Source organism: Magnolia sinica, unplaced genomic scaffold (genome assembly GCF_029962835.1).
Source record: "Magnolia sinica isolate HGM2019 unplaced genomic scaffold, MsV1 ctg268, whole genome shotgun sequence".
Taxonomy (NCBI): Eukaryota; Viridiplantae; Streptophyta; class Magnoliopsida; order Magnoliales; family Magnoliaceae; genus Magnolia; species Magnolia sinica.
Genome location: NW_026682800.1, coordinates 179,629 through 204,622, shown reverse-complemented (window position 1 = coordinate 204,622; position 24,994 = coordinate 179,629). Strand labels below are relative to the sequence as shown.

The window sequence follows — 24,994 nt, the reverse complement described above, 5'->3', positions numbered from 1 at the left end:
GCCTTTCGACCTTTGGTGGAAGTGACAAGCGACACACGGTGGTACAAGGTTTGTTTTCGATTATCGTGTGAAGCCTTTAACATCGAAAATTGTTTGTCATGATTTGTCTTTTTTATTTATGTCGAAGAGATCGACAGCCACAACCATCTATAAAAGGAGCCTTCAAGCAAAGCTTGTTTGACTATTCGGTTTTCACCCCCATCATCCTTTGCCAACACTAAATCCTATTGATGTCTTTGTACTCTTGCTTGGTTGTTCGCAGGATGAAAGCTTGGATGAGTGATACTCTGTATGGGCGTTGACCAAATATTAGAAGGTCAGCCGGTTCAAAGATCAAAACAAGGACCCTTTTTTGAAGATCGACCAAAGATGAACTTATTCCTCTTTTATTTTGCATGCTTAATTTCATAATTTCAATGTATAAAAAGGAATGATAGAGTAAGTCATCTCCTTTTGTAAGGCCAATTTTACTTCAATGAAAAAAATAAAAATAAAATTATAGTCACCTTTTGAATATCCGGTCTCTCGTTCTTTTATTTATTTATTTTTAAATTTACTTAGCTTATTCTTTGGCTATTTTAGTTTGTTTTTGCACAAACTCCCAAAGAGTAGGCACATACTTTTTTTTAAAGTAACAGCCATTGATGGCATTCTTGCTTTCTTGGTTGTCCAAATCTTATAATAGATAGGCACCTCCATGTAATATCTTCTTTATGATAAATGGCCTCTGTTCATGTTGTGGACCCTTTTTTGAATTTTGGGCTTTTCGTGCCAATGGAAAGTATAATCTTCCATACCAGTGTCCTTTCCCCAAATGACTTCCCTTTTACCTTCTTATTGTATGTTTTGGCAACGTTAGACTTATAAACTTTTAATGAGTTCAGGGCCTGCATGCTTACATGATCTGTCACACCCTTAAATTTACTATCGGAGTTCGTTACACCTTCGAATCCTAGGTCACAATTCAAACTTTAAACATTCACAACCATAATTTAATAATAATTACACTACAATAAACCAAACATTCATCCAATACAATGTTAAATCACAATAGTCTAGACTCACTTATGTGTTTTCACTATACAATTTTTTTTTTCTTTTACAAATAAAAATATCAAATGTGACTAGATAGACAACTGTACTTTGCTCTGCTCCTAACTAAATTATGAGCCTTGAAATGCTATTAAAATAGGTGTGACCATAACAATCCAACGTCAGAGTGCATATGCTTATCTTTTAGGGACAACCTAAGGTAAAGCCCCTGTGCTAATCTTTTAGGAACAACTCAAGATAGATCGGATGTGTTGATCTTTTAGGAACAACTTAAGACAGATCGCATGTGTTGATCTTTTAAGGACAACCCAAGGCAGAGCACCTATGCTGATTTTTAAAGACAACCCAAGGCAAAGTGCCTTTGATCACAAATCTCGATCCTTAGATAATAAAGCATATGACTTTAATTTGCTATATTACAATCAATGATGTCATTAAGAAATATAAGGCACTACATTTACTACAACTCTAGTTAAGGACAACACACTTTTACTATTTTTAAGATAAACTTCATAATTTCTTTATAAATCTAAGATCAGTAACTAATTAACTTTTTTTTTTTCCATTGAAAATTCAAGATTTACACAAAACAGGCTGTAATTCGGGCAGGACCCAGCAATAACAAAAAGAGAAGCTGGCCCACCTATCATAACCTATACAGGGATTTTCTGTGTAGAAACTAAGGGAAAACTTGAGAAAAGAAAGAAGAACAACACTGCTCGGGCATACGGATCGCATCACCAGGCCGCCTCCAACCGGCCCTAAAATTTTAACTAGCTCTAAGCGAACCTAGGTCCACTTTGTCTAGGAAGATAAGGCCCCCGTTTTGTGAGGGAAGAGCTGCCGTATTTACCATGAACGAATAGGCTTGGCTCTCGCTACCTAGATGGGTCATAGAATCTGCTGGCACATTTCCTTCTCTAAAAAATATGGGAGACCTCCACTTGAGCTTTTAACATGAAAAACCGAATCCTGAAAATCCAAGCTCTCCACTTCCAACCCGGGGTTACTGCCCATAAAATGAAATTGACTACCAACTGATAGTCCGATTCCACTATCACCTTTCTCATCCCTTTGCTCAGACAAAGATACAGACCATCATGAATAGCCCGGAGCTTAGCGTGGACGTTTGAACTTGGGCCATAACCAATAGCAAAAGCAAAGAGGAACTCTCCATTTTCTCCCCGACAAATACCCCCTCCCCTAGATAGACCTGGGTTCCCCAAGGCCAAGTCATCTACATTAATTTTCACCCAATTGGCCCGGGGCCGTTACCATCTCACCACCTCTGCATAAGCCTTGTAGGGAACAAAGAATGGAAAACTGTGTCAGAGGGGGACGAGGCGCTGTCCGCGGTAGTGTGTTGCATCAATGATGGGGCCTACACCCCAGGGAACAGATGGGGCGCATTAGCAGCTCTTCCATGATCCCGTGCAATCCCTGTCCACCAGTTTACATGAGCGATGAGCTAGGAGAGGGATGGCCGCACACCTTCGAATACCGCCGTATTTTTAGCCTTCCAAATTTCCTAACAGATGAAACAGGGGATCAGCTTTTAGGCAACCGATTCACACTGCTTAATAGCAGGGATAGACCACCATTAGGTCAGCTTTTGCTCTACGGATGGGGCGCCTTGCACATTGATCCCAAACCTCATCCCGAAGTGCTCCCAGGCTGCTCTTACCAGTTTACCATCAAGAAACAAGTGGCTGATGGTCTCAGTTTCGTGGCCCGATTGGTCTAAAGGCTGAACAGCTTCGCAGTATTGACACCGGGATGCTAAATGAATACCCTTGGCTTGTACCGCAGCTTCAACTGGCAGCCGGTTTCCTTAGAATTTTCCATACTAACAAAGAAATCTTTGAGGGAAGGACAACATGCCATATTCTTTTGGCCCACCCCGTTCGAGCAACTCTCGATCGACCAATATTCCATGCTGACTCAACAGAGAACAGGCCAAAAATAGTGAAAGGCCAGAACGGTGTGTCTGGGCCAGGGCCTAGCACAAGCCTGCTTGAAAGATGTAGTCGATGGCCTGATGAGGGATATGAAGCAGTGCCGCTAAAGGAGGGAATGGTCCAGACGTGCCCAAGAATTGATTAATCTTCAAATTCTGCAACACTTCTGTAATCAGACAGTCTTCCAGATTACATAATTGGCCCAAACCCATCCAATTCGAGGACCACAGGTTGCTCTCACCATTCCCAATTTGAATTTGAGAGGAAGCTTCTATGAGAGGGATTAGGTGGGTAATTTTCCTTCACATTGGCGAAACATGAGCTAGGGGGTTGAGGGGCTGTGCAGAAGTAGGGCAGAAATCATATTTGGCCCACATGAAACTTTTTCAAAGACTCTTACCTTCCTTGTTCATGATGTCCCAGGTTATCTTGAGATGAAATGCCTTCATAATATCAAATAATCTTCTAATCCTAAGGCCCCCTTCCTCTCTGGGCCAGGCGATTATTTTTCAGCTTCGCCATTGGTGCTTGCCTTTCCCCTCCGCCCACCCCCAGAAGAAGCGTGCAAACTGCTTCTCGAGGTTAGCTAAAGTTTGCGCATGTAGGGATTTGGGCCGCTGCCGTAGAGTGGATAGGGATGCTTCCAAGCACATGTTGAATGAGAACTATTCTCCCCACTTAGGAGAGGAATCTCGACTGCCAGCCCACGATATGAGCCTCAACTTTATCAAGAAGCGGCTGGAAGAAAGAAACGTTTTGCCTGCCCATGGCAAGAGTGACACCAAGGTAAGTAAATGACACGACTGCTTTGGCAATGCCTAATGTTCTTTCAATGGCCCTGACTCTGGCAGAAGACATGCTGTTGGCATAAATGAAAGAGCTCTTTCTGAGGTTGATGGATTGCCCTAACACTACTTGGTATGAATCAAGAAAGGCTTTCATGGCCTTGACCGAAGATAACCCCCCATTGAGGAAGAGGAGCGTGTCATCCGCATAGAGCAGATGAGAGATCGGCGGGCATCCTCGACGCAGTTTGAATGAGATCATAGGCCCATAATCCATCAACGCTTTCAGCCCGCGGCTAAGGACCTCCGCAGCTAGGATGAACAGGGACAGGGAGAGCGGGTCTCCTTGATGGAGGCCCTTAGATGATTTGAAAAACCCAACTGCCTCCCTATTTATCAGCACCGAGAACCAACACGTCATCCAACAGTTTTCCACCATGGTCACCCACTCTTGGCTGAAGCCGAAACGTAGAAGAACTTGCTTGAGAAAATCCCAGTCGACTCTATCATACGCCTTCTCCATGTCCACCTTAAGCACAATGTTTCCACCCCTGGTTTTCCTATTTAAATCTCTAAATAAATCCTGCGCAAGAGTAATATTTTCCGCAATGGGCCGGCCCTGGATAAATGCTCTCTGCTCTAAGGAGATCAGGGATTGAAGGACAGTGAATAGCCTGCTTACTATGATTTTGGCTACGATCTTATATTGGCAATTATAAAGGCTAATTGGCCGGAAGTCCGAGAAGCTTATAGGGGAGACGAACTTTGGAATTAATCAAATCAAGGATGCATTTGCTGCTCTTTGGATTGTTCCCCCGGGAAAATGTACACTGTTGCTTAGAAGATGTCCTACGCAATGATGTTCCAGCAGCCAATACAAAATACAGTAGAAAAACCATCTGGCCCAGCTGCCCCATCCTTCGGGATGTCCAGCACTGCCTGATGGATCTCTTGCAGCATCGGAGTGGTCATTAAAGCTGCGTTTTGCTGCTGAGTAAGTAGAGAGGGAATGACACCCAATAGTTGAGGCCTAGGCACGCCAGGTGATGCAGTAAATTGCCACATAAATGGTCCACTGCTGCCCTCTTTATCTGGGCTAGGTCTACAATAGTTTCCCTAGATTCCAGCGTGATGCTCTTGATTACCACCCTTTCGTATTTTGCCGAAGCAGTAGTGTGGAAGAAGGAAGTGTTTCTGTCTCCTGCTTGTAGCTAGCTGACCCGAGATTTCTGCTTCCAGAATGTTTCTTCCATGAGCTCTAAACAGCTGAGATTTGAGGCTAAGTCGTTGAATTCTTGCTGCAGATCGCTATTGGGCTCAAGATCTATCAGCCTGTCTTGCATTCTGGTCTCTATTTCTTCCATAGCACATTCAGCCAACTTGACTTGCTCAAAAATGTTCTCAAACACCTCTTTATTCCACACCTTGAGGGCCTTCTTTATACTCTTGAGTTTGATTAGCACATTGAAGAATCAATGGGCAGCCACCTTCGCGTTCCAAGCGTCTTTCACCACCTGCTGGAAGAGTCATGAAGAAGCCACATCTGTTGAAACCGGAATGGTTTAGAACCCCCATAAATCTGGGCAGGGATATCTAGCAATACGGAGCGTGGTCCGAGTTTACTTGCGGGAGGTGTTGAACCTATAAGGAGGGGAACTGATTCGACCACTATGCATTGATGAGGACCCTATCTAGCCTGACCCATACACGCGCCGAGCCCCCTTGGTTATTACACCAAGTGAAACGACTACCTGAATACCTTACATCAAGCAGGCCAGCTGCGTTTGAGGGCGTCCTAGAATTCCCTGGAGCTGGCCCTGTACTGCAGCTCGTCTGCTTCTTCTTTCCGTCACCACTGAAGTTGCTTTGAAGTCTCCACAGGTAGCCCATGAGCCATTTATTGCAGAGGAAAAGGTTGCCAAGGTGTTCCATCCATAGAGCTCATCTTTGAATTTTTGCACAGCTAGCATAGACGACGGTCAGAAAGAACGGATTGTTGAGGTGTGGAACTGAAATTGCAAAAGAAAGAGATTGGTTAGATGAATTTATGATAGAGAGGGAGACATGGTCCTTGAAGAAGACCCATATCTTTCCTCCCTCAGTCCCATTTGAGCAGGATGAGTGGAAGCCGAGAGCTAGGCCAGTCCCCACTCTCCTGACATCTCCGAGCATTGGTTCAAGGGTGGCCACGATGCAATGATTGAATTTCTTTATGAGTCTTCTTGAAGTTTGGATGGTACGAGAGTTACCAATCCCACGAGCATTCCACACTAGGATTCTATCCATCTATTACACAACTAGAGTTAACGGCCCTTCTTTTCAATCTCCTCAATCTGGAATCCCATGATCCTCTGGTATAATGAATCTTCGGCCTTCTTCTGTGAGTATGGAACAACCCCTCACTGGTTGAAGGGTGATTCCCATTCTCTACATCTGTTTGACTATTGCATTCAAGTCCCATGTCCTGGTTGTTGATCTAGTAAGGGGAATTTGCGAGGGTGATTCCCTTGTTACCCATCACCCTGGGGTAGCTGCTTTCACATGGAAATGGTGCCTTTATTGGGGAGGCAGCTCCTAAGGGGCCAGTTGTGCCTATTCCTTCTCGAGAAGGGGAGAAATATGGGGATAGGTTTACTTCTAATAGCCCTTTGTCCTGTACTTCAATAGGGGAGGCCGGAAACATACACTCTTGGGCAGGCATAGGATTGATTGATGTTAGGATGGTGATGGAGAGGGGTTATCGGGAGGAAATCCTGTGAAGACAACAACCCTGCCATGACCTGTTGCATGGTCCGGTGATCTCCTTTCACCCAGGGATCCATGGAATTCCTGAGGGGGGAGTTCCCTTCCGATATGGATCGCTTGTGCCTACTTCTTGGCACCGGCTCGATAGGATGGGCAACATTGTAATTTTGAGTGCCAGCTTTCTTTGATAGATGGTCCTGATTGAGTTGCTGCTAAGGGGGCTGCTGAGTAACTAATTAACTTGACTTTAAGGAATATCAACCAATTATTATCTCAATTTAATTAATTACTACTAAGAAAATTCTATCTAAAACTTCCGGGGAATATCAACCAATTATTATCTCAATTTAATTAATTACTACTAAGAAAATTCTATCTAAAACTTATCAATTAAAATCCTTAAACTAGGAATGTAAGTTATATCTAAATATTTCAAATTAATAACAATTAAGGAGTTTATCAAACGAAATTTAATCTAGTTATGACAAATATAAATAAAATTTAAATTTAAATCAATAATATCATAAAATTTAGCTTTTAAGTCTGATTATAATATAGCCCAACAAGTTATCTTTAAAAATTAAAAATTCAATTGGATTAACTTACCTCAAGTAAGAGTTTAATTCTAATAAAATAGATTTCATTAATTTAGATTTTTTTTAATCAAATTATAATTTAGTCTTAAATAAAATTATTTTTTATTTGATTAATTCTAAAATTTCATAAACCAGATTAAAATTAACCTTTTAACGAATAATCTTCAATGTTTTGAAATTTAAATCGAATTTAGTTTAAGTAAAATCTAAATTTCAGTAATTAACAAATAAATTCTATAACTAGTCCAAATTAAGAATTCTGAGATTTACTTGGATCATAATCTAAACTTTAAATAAAATTCACTTCCAATCAACAATTAAAGTTTGGAATTATCAGCTCCATCAAACAATCAAAATCAAACTAAATTTTAACCCAAATTCATACCAAAACATTTAAACTCAGAAATAAGTAAAAAAAAAAAATGAAATTCCAAAAACTCAGTAAGATCACCCACCTGACTCAACCCAAAACTCGGTCTCACTCAACATGGCTTAATGAGTTGACTCAGCTTTGATGTTTTCTCTCTTTCTCTCACTTTCTCTTCCATGTCTTCTTCTTCTTCTTCTTCTTCTTCTCTCTCTCTCTCTCTCTCTCTCTTTCTCTCTTCCCTTTTGTCCCTCTCATCCACGCCCAATAGAAGACACTGGGTAGAAACCTAGATAATTTGACTCAACTCGAAAACTCAACGGGTTGACTCGATTCTCTCTCTCTTTCTTTTGATTTTTCTCTCTCAAGTGTTGAGTTTGTCATTATGACCTCCCTCTTTGTTGAAAGAGGATTTTATTATCTTCTCAGGTTTCCAGAATCACAGCGGGAAGAGGAGTCTACATCCGGTTTACAATTTCATTGTCATTGGAAAGTTTCCAACATCAGATGTTTCCGTCAATGATTGGTTGGTAAAATGACGTTACAATTCAGATATAACCCGGGCTGGTTCAAGGGAAATTCGCCCTAAGCACATCTCCTCTTCTTTTCGTCGGTCCCTTAGGGAGTTGGGTATTGATGCTCCCATTCGCCCCAGGGAGCCAATGAGATTTGTTAAGTGGACAAAACCAGAGATAGGGTGGACGAAGCTAAATGTTGATGGTTCTGCAATTCATAACTCGGGCTGGTTTGGAGGTGGTGGAATTTGTAGGGGTGATCAAGGAGAATTCATCTTTGCCTTCTCGGCGGGCTACGAGGTAGGCTCGAACATTAATACAGAACTTCGTGTTGTTCATGATGGGATGCTTCACTGCCTGGCCTAGGGGTTCTCTAAAGTGGTGATAGAATCTGATTCTAAGTTAGTGGTGGATTGGCTGAATGGCTCTTCCTCCCCCACCTAGTCCTAGAAATACTAGCTAGCTAGGATAAACTCAATGAAGCATAGGGGCTTGTTCAAGTTCGTGCACATCTGGAGGGAGGGGAATGCTTCGGCTGACGGAATGGCCTGCCAGGGCAGCACTTTCCAAGATAACTCCCTCATCTGGCTCATTCCCCTCCCGCCCTTATTATTAGGGCACTTCTCTTCCTAGTCTGGGTAGGGCTGAGGTCAATCAGGGCCTCCTTTGTAAGTTGAGCGGTTTTTTTTTTGTCTTTCCATGTCTTCACTTACGATAGGCCACCCCTTGGGTTTTTTCCAATGGGGTAGCCCAAATGTAAATCAGTTGTAAAGTCTTCTGATGGAATGAATACCTCTTAAAAAAAAAAAAATCAGATATAATCTTAGTAAACAATATGATGATCATGTTGAAATTTTCGATTAAAAAATAAATAGAATATTTTGAAAATTTCATTTTCCCTTCAAAACGATTTTGAAAAATCAAAAGAAAAAAATGTGTTTTCTTTAGTCCCACGTCAGAAAGAGTGGGAGAAACATTGTGGTTTATAAGCGGTTGAGTGGATAGTATTCTTACTTAGAGAAATGGAGGATGAGATGCTTGGTTTCTGTGTTCCAGTGCTGGAACACATGCACGCATGCGCGCTTGGTCTCGGGTATAGGCGTAGGCGAAGGCAGTGTGGCTGTAGTGGCCCTAGATGGCGTACTTCATTGGTGAATGAAAATTGAAAATTTACCCCTATACTAGGAAATTTCTTTTCAAGCAGTGAAAATTACAGTAATGCCCATTGTAAACTTTTTTCCCTTTAAAAGTGATTAAGAATTATTGGACCTACACAATAAACATAACATGTCGGGCCTATTGAACAATGTAATATGCCATGATGCTCAAGGAACTAAAATATCGGTTTACCTAAATATACAGTCAGACGCACTAAAAAAAAATAAAATACACACCACTTAAAAACACCAAAATGCAAATGCAACTCATGCAACCAATATGGTGATTTGAATGGAAAGAATTTTTTCGTCCCCCTAATTATTTTGACTGGGTGAATGTGTTTGACAAGTTAGCTAGCAGTCATAAACATATCATGTCAGCCAAAAAATTCTGCGGCAACTTCCCCGTAAAAAATGGCCTCCACGGTCCCTTTTACAAACACACCAAATTACAGAGCAAACAAGAAAACATACAAAACTCATGATGGTTGATGCATACCATGGATATCACCAATGCCTAACCAGTCTAAAATATTACTGATATCTTACCAGTTTAAGAGCAAACAGTTTCTAATATTGTTGGGAAATGGTTCATAGTCCACACACATCTATATTCTTCCCTACAACTTCCCATCTCATGTTTTACTGAATTGTTCACGCTAAGCTAACCAACTACCGTCTTTGTTCATTTTCAATCACCACTGATTACTGTGGTGTGTTCCACCTGAGATTGGGATTTGTTTCATTTTTTGAAACATGACCTTAAATGAGTTATAAAAAACGTATGGATGAGGTGGATGTAAGTCACGTCCCCTCTTTATGACACCGGTCGATGGGAAATTAGGTGGGGCATACCATGATGTTTGTGAGAAATTCACCATGTTCATCAATTTTGCTGGATCATGTTAAGACATTGGCTAAAAAATGAGGTAGATCCAAAACTCAAGTGACCCCATGATAAGGAGAAAAAGGATAGGGAAATGCCTAATGTTGAAACCTCCCCAGGATCTACCATGCTATTCATATGCCATCTACACTGTTCATAAGGTCATTCCTACTTTGGTAGATTAAAAATACCAAAATATTAGTCTGATAAAAACCTTCTATGGGCCATGAATGTTTCAATGATGGATATTGAATCCTCTGTTTCCTGTTGCGAGGCCCACTTTAGTTTTGGATCTGTCTCATTACTGGGGTCATGTCATAAAACGAGCCAGCAAAAGATATGAATGGGGTGGATTTCCCACAAACACTATGGTGAGCCCCACCTACCTTTGGACCACCGGAGAACCCTTTCTCTTTCGTGGTTTAGGTTTTAAATGAATGGCATTTTAGCCTTTTAAAAATACGGTTCTGTATATTCACATGATATACTACCAGGTGGTTATATCAATAATGGCGAAAGATAGTAAGTGAATTACTTTAAATATTTTAAAAGCCAATGTGTATTGAAAAATAGCCCAAACAGCAGGCAGTTATTATAATTTACTCTTTATTTTATTTTATTTTATTTTAAATTCTTTTAAATAAAGAAGTGCTCATTCATATATATCCATAAGAGGAAATTACAAGAGATTCGGGTGGGCCTCTCCAAAATCGAGAGCCGCACCTATCCCAGATTCGGGTGGGCCACTCCAAAATCGAGAGCCACACATATCCTATCGAAGCACTTACCGCTGCTTACAAGAAGGAGAAAAAGGAAAACAGGGAGCTATTTTTACATCTGCCAAATCGGGTGGCTCCTAATCCCAGAAAACAAGGCGCCCCTGGCAGGGAACGGAAGATCTACTGTCAAGAACTCGGTCTGGCCCTGGGTAGCGCTCCCGGACTTAGCCAGGCCGTCCGCGACGCCATTAGCTTCCCTCGGCGAGAAAGAGATTCGAAGGGAGGCCCGCCTGCTGAGGCGGGATAGTTTGCTGTCCACCTAATTCTTGTACATGGAATCCTCACCGTACCACACCCTTCTGATGAACGGCTGGGATCTAACGCTATAGCGAAAACCAGAAAGTGGTTTCTGTTGACTACTACAGTATTACCTAGCAGCTTCCGGTTCCAATATATATCCATACTCTTGTAGCCGTAGGTAGGAAGAGAGAGAGAGAGAGAGAGAGAGAGAGAGAGAGAGAGAGAGAGAGAGAGAGAGAGAGAGAGAGAGAGAGAGAAATGGAGTACTCTTCTTTCTTTCTATGGATTTCAGTTACGTGTTCATGCATCTATGTCCTCCTCCTCCTTGCAAAGAAACGATCTGACCAAGGGCGCCTCCCACCAGGTCCTTTCCCACTTCCCATCGTCGGAAGCCTTTTCAAACTCGGTAACAAGCCCAACGAGTCACTTGCCCAGCTCTCCACCACATATGGCCCACTGATGACCCTAAAGCTGGGCTATGTAACAACGATTGTTGTTTCATCTGCCAAGATTGCCAAAGAAATCCTCCAGAAGAATGACAAGGTTCTCTCCGGTCGAACCGTTGTGGATGCCATCCGAGCGCTACGTCACCATGAAGCATCGATGGCATGGCTACCACCAAACACACGCTGGCGGAGGCTGCGGGTTTTGTGCAACACACATATATTCACCACCCAGAGGCTTGATTCAAGCCAAGACCTCCGGCAGAAGAAGGTGCAAGAGCTAATAAATTACATAGGCGAGAACTGTCGAACGGGGCGGGCAGTGGATATTGGCAAAGCTGCTTTTGTCACCGCCCTTAATCTGATATCGAACACCGTCTTCTCCATCGATTTGGTCGACCTCAATTCCAAATCCACGCAAGAATTCAAGGATCTTGTATCGGAAATTATGGTAGATGTAGGGAGGCCGAATCTGGGGGACTACTTCCCTTTGATCAGGCCGATCGATCTAGAAGGCATAAGGCGTCGCGTGACCGCGAAATTCCAGAAGCTGCATACAATTTTTGATCAATTGATCGATCAACGTCTACGGTCACGATCGTTGCCGGACACTCCCAGAAGGGACGATTTCCTCGACCTGCTTCTTGATCAAAGTGAAGTAAGCGGCTCGGAGCTCGATCGTCATGACATAAAAACGCTATTCGTGGTAACACTTTCATTTCCTTTATGTTTTCCTTTTGGGATGATCATGGACACGGATGGATCATTGCCAAGATCCATGCTGCTAAAGGACCCAAGCTATCCTACACCTATAGAGCCTGATTATCGGATCGAATCATCAGACCATGTCCCGTGGAATGAGTTACTTGGCAAGTCTAGCTAGACGCGGATTGCCTGGTGTCTCAGGAAGCTCCTGCCCTGGGAAGCTAGGTGGGACCCACGTGATGTTTGTGACAAATCCACCCTGTCCATCCATCTGGAAAATCATGCCATCTGGGAAAACGACGGACGGACGGGGTGAATTTCTTACAAACATCGACCTAGCCCACCTAGCTTCCGCGCGCGCAGGAACTCGGCGAGACACCTTGTCACACGCAATACGCGTGGAATCGGATCGCCGGGTGTGCCTTACACAACAGAGGTCGTGCGTTGGCGTCATCAAGTTTTGTAGCTCCACCATCACGTATACGTTATATCTATACCATCTATCCATCTTCAAGATTATTTTTGAGAGGTAGATCCAAAGGTCAAGTGGATCACACCAGAGAAAGCAACTGGGATTTAATATCTACCGTTGAAAACATCTTGGCTGACAGAAGCTTTGGATCAAGCTGATATTTGTGTTTTCAGTGTATCCTAGATCCATCGAGGAAGTGGGTGCGATCCCTTATCACGAGGCTCACCTAGGCATGTGTGCACCTTTGCACATGTGTCATGGTTACCTAATCTGAACGGTCCATGTGATGCGGAATCCCATAAAACCATATGGGACAAATTTTCACCATGATCTAAAATTATGGTGGGCCACAGCAAAGAGAAATGCAAATCAAGGGAGGAAATTATTTTCATTTTTCATGGCCCACCAAAGTTTTTGATCAAAGTAAAAATTGGGTCCAAGGGGTTTCATGAGGTGCTGCTTCACGTGGACCATTCAGATTTTGGAGTCACATCACATACGATGATTTCTCAAAAAAGTTCACATGACAACTCATGATAATTGTGCACAGCTGAGCATTGGGATATATATATATATATATATATATATATATATATATATATATATATATATATATATATATATATATATACCTGAATGCTCAACTGAGCACTAGTTCGCACGTCCTTATGTGTGAACCTTGCTATTAACCGTCGGATTAGGTAGACAGTGTGGATGAAGGTGCTCTTATGCGTGAGTTTGAAAGATCGAGTTTGCATGCCTCTTCTCCCTGTTCTCTGACTCTTAAAGGATGTGGTAGTAGCTTTTCACAGTAAGCTTTTCCGCTGGGATGTTAGGTGGGTCCCACCAAGATGTTAGTGATAAATCCACACTATTCATCCGTTTTGAGAGGTCATTTTAAGACATGCAACAAAAAATGAGGTGTATCCAAAACTGAAGTGGTCCATATGAGAGGAAACGGTGTATATTCAGTGACCACCGTTTAAATATTCATGGTGCAATGGAAGTTTTAAATCAGGCTAATATTTGCGTTCTCTATTCATCTCAGTATGAATGATGTTATGAATGGTATGGATGATGTGTAAACATCACTGTCGAACCCAGGGAGGTTTCAACGGTAGGAATTTCCCTACCCACATCTTCCTTTAGTAAAGCCCACTTGAATCTTGGATCCTGTTCAATTTTTCTCTCAAGTATTAGAATGATATCACAAAATGGATGGATGTGATGGATTTCTCAAAAACATGATTGTGGACCCTACATAGGTTTCTAGTGCATGAACTTCCTGCTAAAGACTTTTACATGAAATCCACGTCCCATTCTCTGGATGAATTGTCGTCATAAACGGATTGGCTACTCCCCTGTTGGTGCTTTGTGGACCTAAACATGATGTATGTGTCTCATCCATGCCGTCTATATATTTTTAAAAATAAATTTATGGTATGAACCCAAAATTGAGGTAGATCAAAATCTTAAGTGGGTCACACAGTGTTGATTGAATTCTCACCATTAAAAACTTCCTGGGCTACCAAAGTTTTGGATCAAGCTGATATTTGCTTTTTACCATCATCCATGTCTACAAGACCTAATCTACAAGTTAGATGTTAGATAAACATTACAACGGGCCCTAGAACTTTTATCCACATCGTCCATCTAGAGTAGTACGGTCCTGACATGGGCTCTGTGAAACCCAACGTGATGTATATGTTTTATACACATCGTCCATCTATCTTAGAAGACCATTTTAGAGCATAAGCCTAAAAAGAGGGAGATTGAATGCTCAAATGGACCTCAGGAAATGATGGAGATTAAAAGCTTACTGGTGAAGACATCTTGGGGCCACTGAACTTTTATATCAAGCTAATATTTCTATTTTCCTATCATATTCGTACATGTGACCTTATGAAAAGGTTAGATGGCTAATAAATATCACGTGAGTTGTAACGCCCTGAAATTTAGGGTCGTGCAAACACTCGACCCCAAGTTCCTGGGAGTCATTTGTAATCCGAATTTTAGTGATTTGTATTAAATCCAAATTAAATGAGCATAAATAGAATCGACGGAAACATAAACCACAACCTCAACCAGTCAACTGAAATGAAAGTAGCTAAGTTATACAAGTTTACAAAATATCAAATGGGTCGCTCAAGACGTCGCCCAACAAAACATAAAAAGAATATCCAAAAGAATAATGGACTGAGTCCTCTTCTCAGCAACCCAAAATCAACCCGCTCAATCTAGGGTGACTCGCCCATCAGATAGAAGTAGGATAACTCATCCTCCTTGTCTATGCTTGCACTGCTCGACTCATCGAGCTCAGCATCACCTGCATCTACTGAAGAGTCTGGTTGGTGTTTTAAAACACCGTCCCAGAGTGAGAGTGAGTGATCAACTCAGTGGGTGTCATTAGTCTTAAGTTACATCAAATATCAATTTTATAATGAATTTAATGAAAAATATACATTCACATATCTCTAACTAATCTTGTTAATGCATATGCATGAATTATGATATGATGCATGACCTCACAATAACACTCCCTCGAGTGACTTCGCCTAACGATTGCGCATGACCAACACTCCCTCATTGCGACCTTAACTGTCGAGTCGCCAACCTAGCTAATGCGATGTGATCGTGGACGTGTTAGCCGAATATTTAATTAATCCTATTCACCTACCAAATTAGGAAAAGTGGTACACCCTAACGGTATTAATGCCCTCAATCATTGGCGAGGCCAAGGCCCTGCGAGGCCAGGACCTCACGATCCTTGATCCCATCGGGGTCCCTATCCTTGATTTCAAGCACATGGGGAGTGATGGGAAGCGGGATCGTTCGCGGTCACTACGGGGAGGCTCGTCACCCTAGCGTAGGCCGATAACTCGAACATAGTGTCTCATTCCACCATGCCTGGCTCACGAGACTGTGGATCAGTTTCTAACAGTTGTCAGTGGGTTCAGTGGGCAAGGGGTGTTCTAGGTTCCAAACAGGCCTGAGCAAACATGGTTAACAAACATGGTTGGTCAGTCGGTGAACTAGACCGTCCAAATTCAGGCGAGTACGTAGCGCACGACATCGGGTGCAAGCAACCCATGTAGTCCAACTACTGTCGCCCATTCGCATCCGCCCAAATCAGTTAGTCTAGTTACAAGATGATCCAACCAACATGACTACCTTCACAAATCTCAGTTCCCTGACCAACCCAGAAAATGGGTTGCATTCCATAACACTTCTAGCAATTAAGAGTTCATTTTCTAGTATAGGTGTAATCATGTGTACAATACATTGGGCATAAAATTTTAGGTTGTTAAGATAAATGCAACTACTCTTAATAGCATAAGTTAGACATGTGTGTGTGTGGTGCTAGATTACCTAAGAGATCAAGGACAACACATCATTAATAGTACAGAAAAATTCAGCAAGAAATAATGCAAACATACATGCTACAGGGAAGATCATGCAAAATCAGATGTGAAGTGAACATGCAACACCAATTTCATGTCCAAACATGTTGAAGATCAATTAAACAACAATTTATCATTACATGTATGTTGGTGGACTTATCATGTAGGTTCCTAGCTAGGTTTTCTCTAGATTACTCATGCACATCACCCTAATATCCATAAGCATTAAATTTATCCTAAAATTGGTACTTGGCCACCTAAGGATAATAGTCCGCACCTATGGATCGTTGAGAGCTTGCGGAAACGACCTAGGGGTGCCGAACTCACAGGTCAATTTCTGAGGTTCTGAGTCAAATGCATCCACATGTTACGATACATGCAAAGACCTAACTTGATAAAATGAATTATGGGAAAGATGGGTGATTACCTCTAAGTTAGTTGGAATTCGCTTCGTGGTTGTGGATGTGAGATCCCTTGGGAATAGGAAGGAGATTCTTCAAGGCCCAAGTCCCTTGGGCCCCACCTTCTTCTACACTCTCTTTCTCCCTCTTCTTTCTCATTTCTTTCTCTTCTCTCTCTTGTTGCTGGAGTAGTTGTGGGAGTGGGTGAGAGTGGGTGCTTAAGGATCTTAGATCCTGAATTTTTGGGCCAAATGGCCTTAATTCTATTAATTCCCTTCAATGGCCCTATGGGACCTCTCTTTGACTGCTGAAGTTGCCCTGACACCCCCCTGGCCACCAAATTTGTCGTGTAGGTGCCCGATGACCCGATGAAGTGCTGTACAAAATTTGAAGGCAAACAGATGTAAGGTTTTATCGTATGAGTTCGATCTTCAAATGGTCATGTGGGGTCCATTTCTGGCTGTTGGGGCTTCTCTGATGGTCCCCTGGCCATGAAATTCGTAGGATAGGTGTCCCATGGCTCGATGAGGGGCTGTGCAAAGTTTGAAGGCAAACGGATACGGGGTTTTATTGCAAGGGGCCGATTTGCGATCAACGGTCACCGTTCTATGATCGGGGTTCAGATTTTGTGGACGGATGTAGAGAAATGTTTTCAGCCCTCGACGTAAATTTAGAAGAGATTAGACGGCTGCAATGCCTCATATTTCTATTTCAAATAAGGGGCCATTGATTTAAAATTTCAATCCCTGGGCCAAGGCTGGGGTGAGTCACGCTTGGCAAGTGCCATATGGACGGCGCATATATTTAATTTTTAAGTGTCCTCTGAGTCCGTAGTCCGTAACGGACCACAAGCCTAGTGAAGCCCAAAGCCTCACCAAGTTTTAGACTTTTCTGCCTTTCCCTGGCCATGCGAAGGTTGTTTCCAAGTACAATCAGGCGAACCGGCTTTATGGCTCGCACTCGGTCCAACCATAATCAAACTCGACCGCATTAATGGGATAGTCCGGGTTAATTTGTTGGTGGTACCCCTCACACGAGCAGTTTAATCGAGCGGTCCTGTGGTAGTTCCCACGTGGATGCCTTAGGATACTGTTCTGGATGGGCTGGGCATTACATGAGTCTTAGAAAGTTTTCGCTGGTAGGAATTCAATTCCCATTGCTTCCTATGGTGTGGTCCACCTAGGCCTTCAATCAACCTTCTTTTCATGCATCTTAAAATGATATGTCAAAATATATGAACACCATGGATAAAACATACACATCACGTTGGGCCCCACAAAATCCCTGACATGTCTGTCCTTCTCTAGCTAGGTGGAGTGAGAGTGGTACCCCCGCCAAGAAATCGGATTAAGTACTCAGTACGCTCATATCGTACTGAGTAAACTTAGCTAGGCCCACCTTGACTGTATGTGGTCTATCCATGCCGTTTGTATATATATTTTCCATTTAATTGATGTTTATTTGTCATCCAACCTGTTCATAAGATCTTAAAGACATGGATGAAGGGAAAACACAAATATAAGATTGACCTAAAACTTATGTGGTCCCAACGAAATTTTCAACTGTAGTCGTTCAATTCAACTGTTTCCTGTGGTGTGGTCCATTTTAAAATTGTATATGCTTCATTTTTGGGCACACGCTCTAAAATTATCCAGTAAAATGAATGGACGTAGCGGATAAAATATATAAATCATGGTACACCTCACAGAGTTTACTCGGTACGCTTAGCATAGTGAGTAACTCACTACGCAATCCACTTCCCCGCGCGAATTAGGTAGGGCGTGGATTGGGTGCTACCCCCGCAAGCTAGAGATGCACAGTGCTATCAAGGGCTTTGTGGGCCACCTTGATGTAAATTTTTATTTAGATTATCCATCCATTTTAACAGTTCATTTCAAGCCATTAGCTAAAAAAGAAAACAGATTTGAAGGCTCAAGTGGACCACACCACTGGAAGCATCCTATTCAAAACTTCTTAAGCGGCAATGAAGTTTTGGTTCCAGTTGATATATATGTTTTTCCTTCTCAGGGGTCTACGGGACCTTATGAACAGGTTGACTAGCAAATAAACATTATTATGGGCCCTAGGTAGTTTTCAACGTTATAAATTCAATCCTCAATTGCTTCATGTAGCGTGGTCCACGCCTTAGCATTCAATCTACCTCCTTTTTGGGCTCATGCCCTAAATGATTTGTCAAAATGAATGAACAAAACACACACACACACACGCACACACACACACACAAACACATCATGGTAGGCTCCATGGATCCTCTGAGAGGACCACCTGTCACTAGCTAGGTCTTAGGTGGGTAGTACCCAATCTACTCCGTGTTATGTTTTATAACCGACGTTGCATAAGTGGATTCCCTTTGGATCCTTGACTATGGGCCCATCTCAATGTATGTACATTAAATCCATGCTGTCCATCATTTTTGACAACTCATTTTAAGGCATGATGTAAAAAAATGAAGCAAATCTAAATCTAAGATGGACCACACCATAGAAACAATGGTATTGAATACCTACCATTAAAAATTTGCTTATTTGCCATCCAACGTATTGATAAGGTCATGAAGATTTGAATCAAGGGGCCATATAAATATGAAGTTGATCGAAAATTTCTATGCCCCACAGGAAGCTTCTAATTGTCAATTACTACTGTTCCATGTAGTGTACGTTGTCCAGCTAGGATTTGAATCTACTTCATTTTAAGGATCATGCCCTAATATGAGTTATCTAAAAGGGATGAACAACATGGACATGTATGCGAGGAAAATGCATCACGGTGGGCACCACAGCAAGGGATCCGCCCACCTCCGTAGATTTAGTGATCCATGAGCCATTGATATGGAGCACCTGGAGTTGTACACCAGCCGAACCGAGTGGAGCTTGGCCCAGCTGGCTCCGCTGGGTCAGTAAGCTACCGTTGAAACATTCGTATGGCATAAAAGTTACGTGTTAAGAAAGTTTTTTGTGTTTTTAGTTTATGCTAGTGAAAATGATCTTATAAACAGTTTGGATGTCATATAAACACTAAGGTGGAGCCTAGTGAGGTTTCAATGGTAGAAATTTCTTTCCCCACTTTTTCCTCTTGTGGGCCACTTGACTCTTGAATCCGGCTCACTTTTTGTAGCATGTCCTAAAATAATCTCTTAAAACGGATAGATGGGATGGATTTATCAAAAACAAACTCACCTACTTCCCAGCACTGCTTTCACAGGAAATCAGTGTCCCTAACCACGCCCTTCTCTGGCGGACAGTTTTGTGGGTGGGCCCACCATGATGTATCTGTTTATCCACGCTGTCCATTCCTTTTCTCAGATTATTTTAAGGTATGTGCACAAAAACGAGACAGATCCAACGCTCATGTGAACTACAGAAAATAATAAGTTTGTGGTCCAGTTGAGCGTTGGATCTACCTCATTTTTGTTATCATACCTTAAAATGTTTTGAGAAAAGAGATGGAAGGCATAGATAAACAGATATATCATGGTGGGCCCACCCACAGAACTGCCCTTCGTGGCTAGAGACGGCCGGGGTAGGACGCAATCTGCGTCCCCTGTGGCCACCCACTGGGGCCCACATGCTGAAATTGTCAGATGTTTGGAACCGTCTACACTCTCGTTGATATCATGATTAAATTGTTTTCTGATATTCACACAATTCAGTGATGGTCCAACATTTGATTTCTAAAGTTGAGTGAGAACCATTTTTTTTTTCTTTTCGTTGCTCTGAACTCATCAACTGATGGTAATGGCTCCAATCATCCATTCAGCCTAAGTTTCCTACGTGGCCCCATCATGTGGGCTCCACTGAGCTCCCACACATGCTGGATCCTGAGTTGCGGCAAAAGAAACTCATCAACAACTTTGATGGTTCAGATCATCAAGCCACTCAACATGTGGGCCCCATTGAGCCGGGAGACGCTGGATCCTGAGCCACAACATAGGCGAAACGAACGCATTTGATAGGATAAACCAGCCGTTCGATGTATTCTGCAGGACATTTTTGTTGCAGGGAGTGATACAAGCTCGAGCACACTAGAATGGGCCATGTCAGAGTTACTACATAACCCACAAGCCATGGCAACCGCACGATCGGAGATCGCTGAAACCATCGGCACAGAAAAACAAGTGGAAGAATCGGACATCGCTGGACTGCCATACTTACAAGCCATCGTAAAGGAGACCCTACGCCTGCACCCACCGGTTCCACTCCTACTACCACGCAGAGCTGAATCCAGCACCGAAATCTGTGGATTCACCATACCTAAGCACGCTCAAGTGCTTGTCAATGCATGGGCCATCGGCAGGGATATGAATACTTGGGTGGACCCCACTTCCTTCATCCCTGGTAGGTTCTTAGGTTCTGAGGTTGATTTCAAAGGCCGAGATTTCGAGCTCATACCATTCGGGGCTGGCCGTCGGATCTGTCCTGGATTGCCGCTTGCCAATCGGATGGTGCACTTGATGCTGGCTTCACTTCTACATTCGTTTGCATGGAAGCTTCCTGATGGGATGACCCCACAGGAGATGGACATGAGTGATAAGTTCGGCATCACCTTACAAAAGACGGTTCCACTTTGTGTTGTCCCCGTGCAGGGTTGACGGGATATCTCTTTCTACGGCTACATTACTGTGTTTCTCGTATGATATTGGTGACTTATCCGCTGTATATATATATGTGGTATAAATTTGTATTAATCTAGACCGTCTAAATGGTAGGAGCTATAATTGATTGGGCATATATCGTGGAGGTTACCCTGATCAAGCGGTCCTAAACATTCAAGTGCTGTGGACACCCAATGAATGATATAAAGGAAAATGTCCAGAGGTTCGAAATTAAAGCTGATATCAGATGCTTAAGAATGCCTTATTGCTGTTACTTTTCCTGTGACAAAAAATTGAATACTCAGGCAGACTATGGTGTATGATACGTAGAAACTTATAAATTACTTAAATAATGTATAGGAAACTTATCCTGTATTTCAAATTAAACTTGAGTATCAAATTGGTGGACATTTAGGACGGTTGTAAATGAAAAATATCCAATGGCTTTATTGATAGCTTATCTTCTCTACGTTGAATTTCATGTTAAATGACATTGGTACTTTATTTTCATATTCGATATACTTGTCAACATTATTTCTAATAGCATTTGTTGAACTTCATGTTAAATGACATTGGTACTTTATTTTCGTATTCGATATACTTGTCAACATTATTTCTAATAGCATTTGTTGGGACACGCGAAAATACACATAGCAAAATCAAACAAAGCAATCACAATCACACAAACAAACCCAACAAGAAGGCAATTTGGATTTTACGTGGAAAAATTCTTTCAGAAAAAACTACAGTACAAATCGACAATTAATGCACTATGAAAGTAATATTACAAAAGATGATAGATTTTACCGATTCAAACAACCCTTAAGTCTCCTTTGAAACACTTGCTATGCCCTTGAATCCTTTCGAACAACTTAGAAATCCCTAATTTCCTCCTTATTTAGATTAGACCTAGTATATATACTATCCAACCATAATAGGAAACAAATCATGCACTTACACAAAATTGCACTCACCTTCAATGGGTCCTTTGATGGCATCAACAGACATCAAAGACCAGTCGATGACATCGAAGATCCTTCGATGCCATCGATTAGCAACCTCTAAAGGTGTCTAGCAATCAACGATGATTTTTTAAGATTTTCTTGATGGAATTGAGCTTCTATTAATGGCATCAACATCTACTCGATGGGATCGAGTGGTCTGTCGATGACATCTATAGACCTTGTTATAGACAGATTTAAGACATTAGACAACAATATCCATCATGTCTTCAATTTTCATTCTCTATTGCTCATTTGTCATCACGATCTTTAATTGCCTTCCATTATAACTTCATTGTTGCTTATTGTACACACTCCGTCTTCATTAAGGCTTCGCCAAGCCAAGAGAAGTTGCACAAAACTTGAACTTATTTGTGTTGGTACACAAAAAAATACATTTTTAGAATTTCCAGTTCATGTGGCAGCTTTTTCAGACTTTCCAGTCCCTATGGCAACATTTTTAAACCTTTCAGTCCATGTGGCAGCATTTTCAGACTTCTTGCTCCCTGTTGTTATAGAAATGGACTTCCCAGTCCCTGTGGTGTAGAAACAGATATCCAGAGTGTAGTTGTGCAAAAATAGGCATCCGGAGTGCAATTATACAGAAACAAACTTCCAGTCCTCTGTTGCGCACAGAACAGACTTCACAGTAGAGCTGTTGTGCGAACAGACTGGTTACACAGATCTGTTACGCGAATAGACTTGTTACACGGGTCTAAGAGGTCTATTGCGTGAAAATGGCCTTCACACGTGTGAACGCCTATAAATACCCCCCTCCCCTCCTCGATTGGAGAGAACAAAAGTTAGAGAAACTCAAGGAGCTCCCGGAGCAAGAGGAAAGCAGCGCATAAGTGTACCCACGCAATTAATTTTCATTATTTTTTTGTTAAATTAATGAGAAACGTTGACAGCTAAAATCGTTAGCGAATGGCCATTGGAAACGCTGATGGCTTTGGCCGTCGAACTTAGCCGTTGGAAAGGCCGATAGCTTTCGCTGTCAAGAACGCAGATAGTTTTGGCCGTCAAAATCGCCAATGGCTAAATCCATCACCCTCAGCTGTCGGAAACGCCATCGGTTTTAGCTATCGAAGATGTCAACAATTTAAATCCGTCAAGGAAGGTCATTGCCGACGGTTTTTAGCCGTCAGCGTTGCCCTATTTTTTATAGTGAATTAACAACTTGTTAGATTGAGTCCTTTTTGTAGTGCCTTCTTGGGTTCCTTGATTGATTTTCTCTCGTGCTCCAATCAACTCCCCCTTTTGCTCTCCCTATCGTTGATGCCTATGCTTACCAATCCTTTAGCTCTGAGATCAAACACCTTTGGATGTAATTAGAGCTGGGCAGGATCCGACCCAAACCGACGGATCCGACCTGATCGAACCGGTCGGATCTAATCCGACCCGAACCGAAGGCCAGGATCAGGTCGGATCAAGTAGGCCCACTTAGATCCAACTGCACAACGAGTCGAGTTCGAGTCAGTAGCCAATCCAAATTGATCTGATTCGATTCGATCTGCATAATGTTCATTAAACACTGTTTCCTGTAATGTTGTCCACTTGAGATTGGGATATACCTCATTTTTAGTTTAATACCATAAAATGATTTAGAAAAATAGATGGACGACATGGATGAAATAAATACATCATGGTGGGGTTCACAGAGCACCGACCACCAGCATTGGCTGGTGGCAGGGGGAGTAGCCAATCTGTCCTCTCAGCTCATGGATCAAGGTGCATCAAGTACCGAGCTCTGACACAAGAAAAGGGACACAGATTAAATACTTATAGGTTGAGTAGCGAGTTGGCTACTAAAGTGTCGTCACCAAGTTCGATGGGCCCCACTATGATGCATGTATTGTATCAACATCGTCCATCCATTTTGAGATATCATTTTAGGGCATGAGCCAAAGAATGAGGCAGATAAAAAGTTGTAGTGGACCCCACCATAGAAACAGTGGGGAGAGTGATTCGCACCATTGAAACTATCCTAAGGCCCACCATAGTGTTTATTTGAAATCCAACCTGTTCAAAAGTTAAAAAAGACATGAAACACGCGAAAACACAAATATCAACTTGATCTAAAACTTTTTTGGCCTTTAGAAGTTTTTAATGGTGGGCGTCATTTTCCCCACTATTTTCTATGCTGGGTCCACTGGAGCTTTAGATTTAACTCATTCTTTGGATATTGCCCTAAAATGATCGCTCCAAATGGATGGAAGGTGTGGATACAAAACATACATCATGGTGGGGCCCACGAAACTTGGTGATGTCACTTCAATAGTGGAAAGGGGTTGCCTACTATTCAAACATCTCATCACATGGCGGCAGATAATTTTCAGCATACCTTTCGCAGGAAGTTAGTCGCATCAGAAGCTATGTTGGGCCCACCATATGTTTGTTAGAAATCCACTATGTTAATATATTTTTGTTAGATCATGTTAAAACATGAGACAAAAAATCAGGTATATCTGAAACTCAAGTGGGCCATATGATGGGAAATAGTGGAAAGGGGTTGCCTACCGTTCAAACATTTATGGGTTCGATCGTGATGTTTATATATAATCCAAACCATTCATAAAATGGCCCAAATGTTCATAAGGTCATTACCATTGGGATAAACTGAGAAAACAAAAATATTGGCCTGATCCAAAGCTTCTATGGCCCCACAAATGTTTTAACAATGGGCATACAATATCCATTGTTTTATGTTGTGTGGCCCACTTGAGCTTCGGATCTGCCTCATTTTTGGGCTCATGTCATAAAATGATTTCGCAAAACATGTGGACATGATAGATTTCTTACAAACACAATAGTGGGCCTCATACAGTTTACCCAACACACGTAACCCACTTCCTCCCACTTCAATGCCCTGAAGGGG

At 42.1% G+C, this 24,994-nt stretch overlaps 1 protein-coding gene across 1 annotated transcript; it reads left to right on the top strand.

Annotated features, from left to right (window-relative positions):
- Positions 1–11,087: 11,087 nt before the first annotated feature.
- LOC131236187 (geraniol 8-hydroxylase-like) lies at positions 11,088–21,380 on the top strand. Its single transcript, XM_058233320.1, has 3 exons — positions 11,088–11,259; positions 11,312–12,230; positions 20,507–21,380. Exons 2-3 carry the CDS (start codon positions 11,340–11,342, stop codon positions 21,110–21,112), a joined length of 1,497 nt encoding a protein of 498 aa, XP_058089303.1. The 5' UTR covers positions 11,088–11,259; positions 11,312–11,339; the 3' UTR covers positions 21,113–21,380.
- Positions 21,381–24,994: the final 3,614 nt, after the last annotated feature.

Bases quoted from the DNA above. Each gene is read 5' to 3' on its own strand.
- LOC131236187 (XM_058233320.1), top strand. From the start codon at position 11,340: ATGGAGTACTCTTCTTTCTTTCTATGGATTTCAGTTACGTGTTCATGC. The intron at 12,231-20,506 runs GTAACACTTTCA...TGTATTCTGCAG, and splicing joins ACATAAAAACGCTATTCGTG to GACATTTTTGTTGCAGGGAG.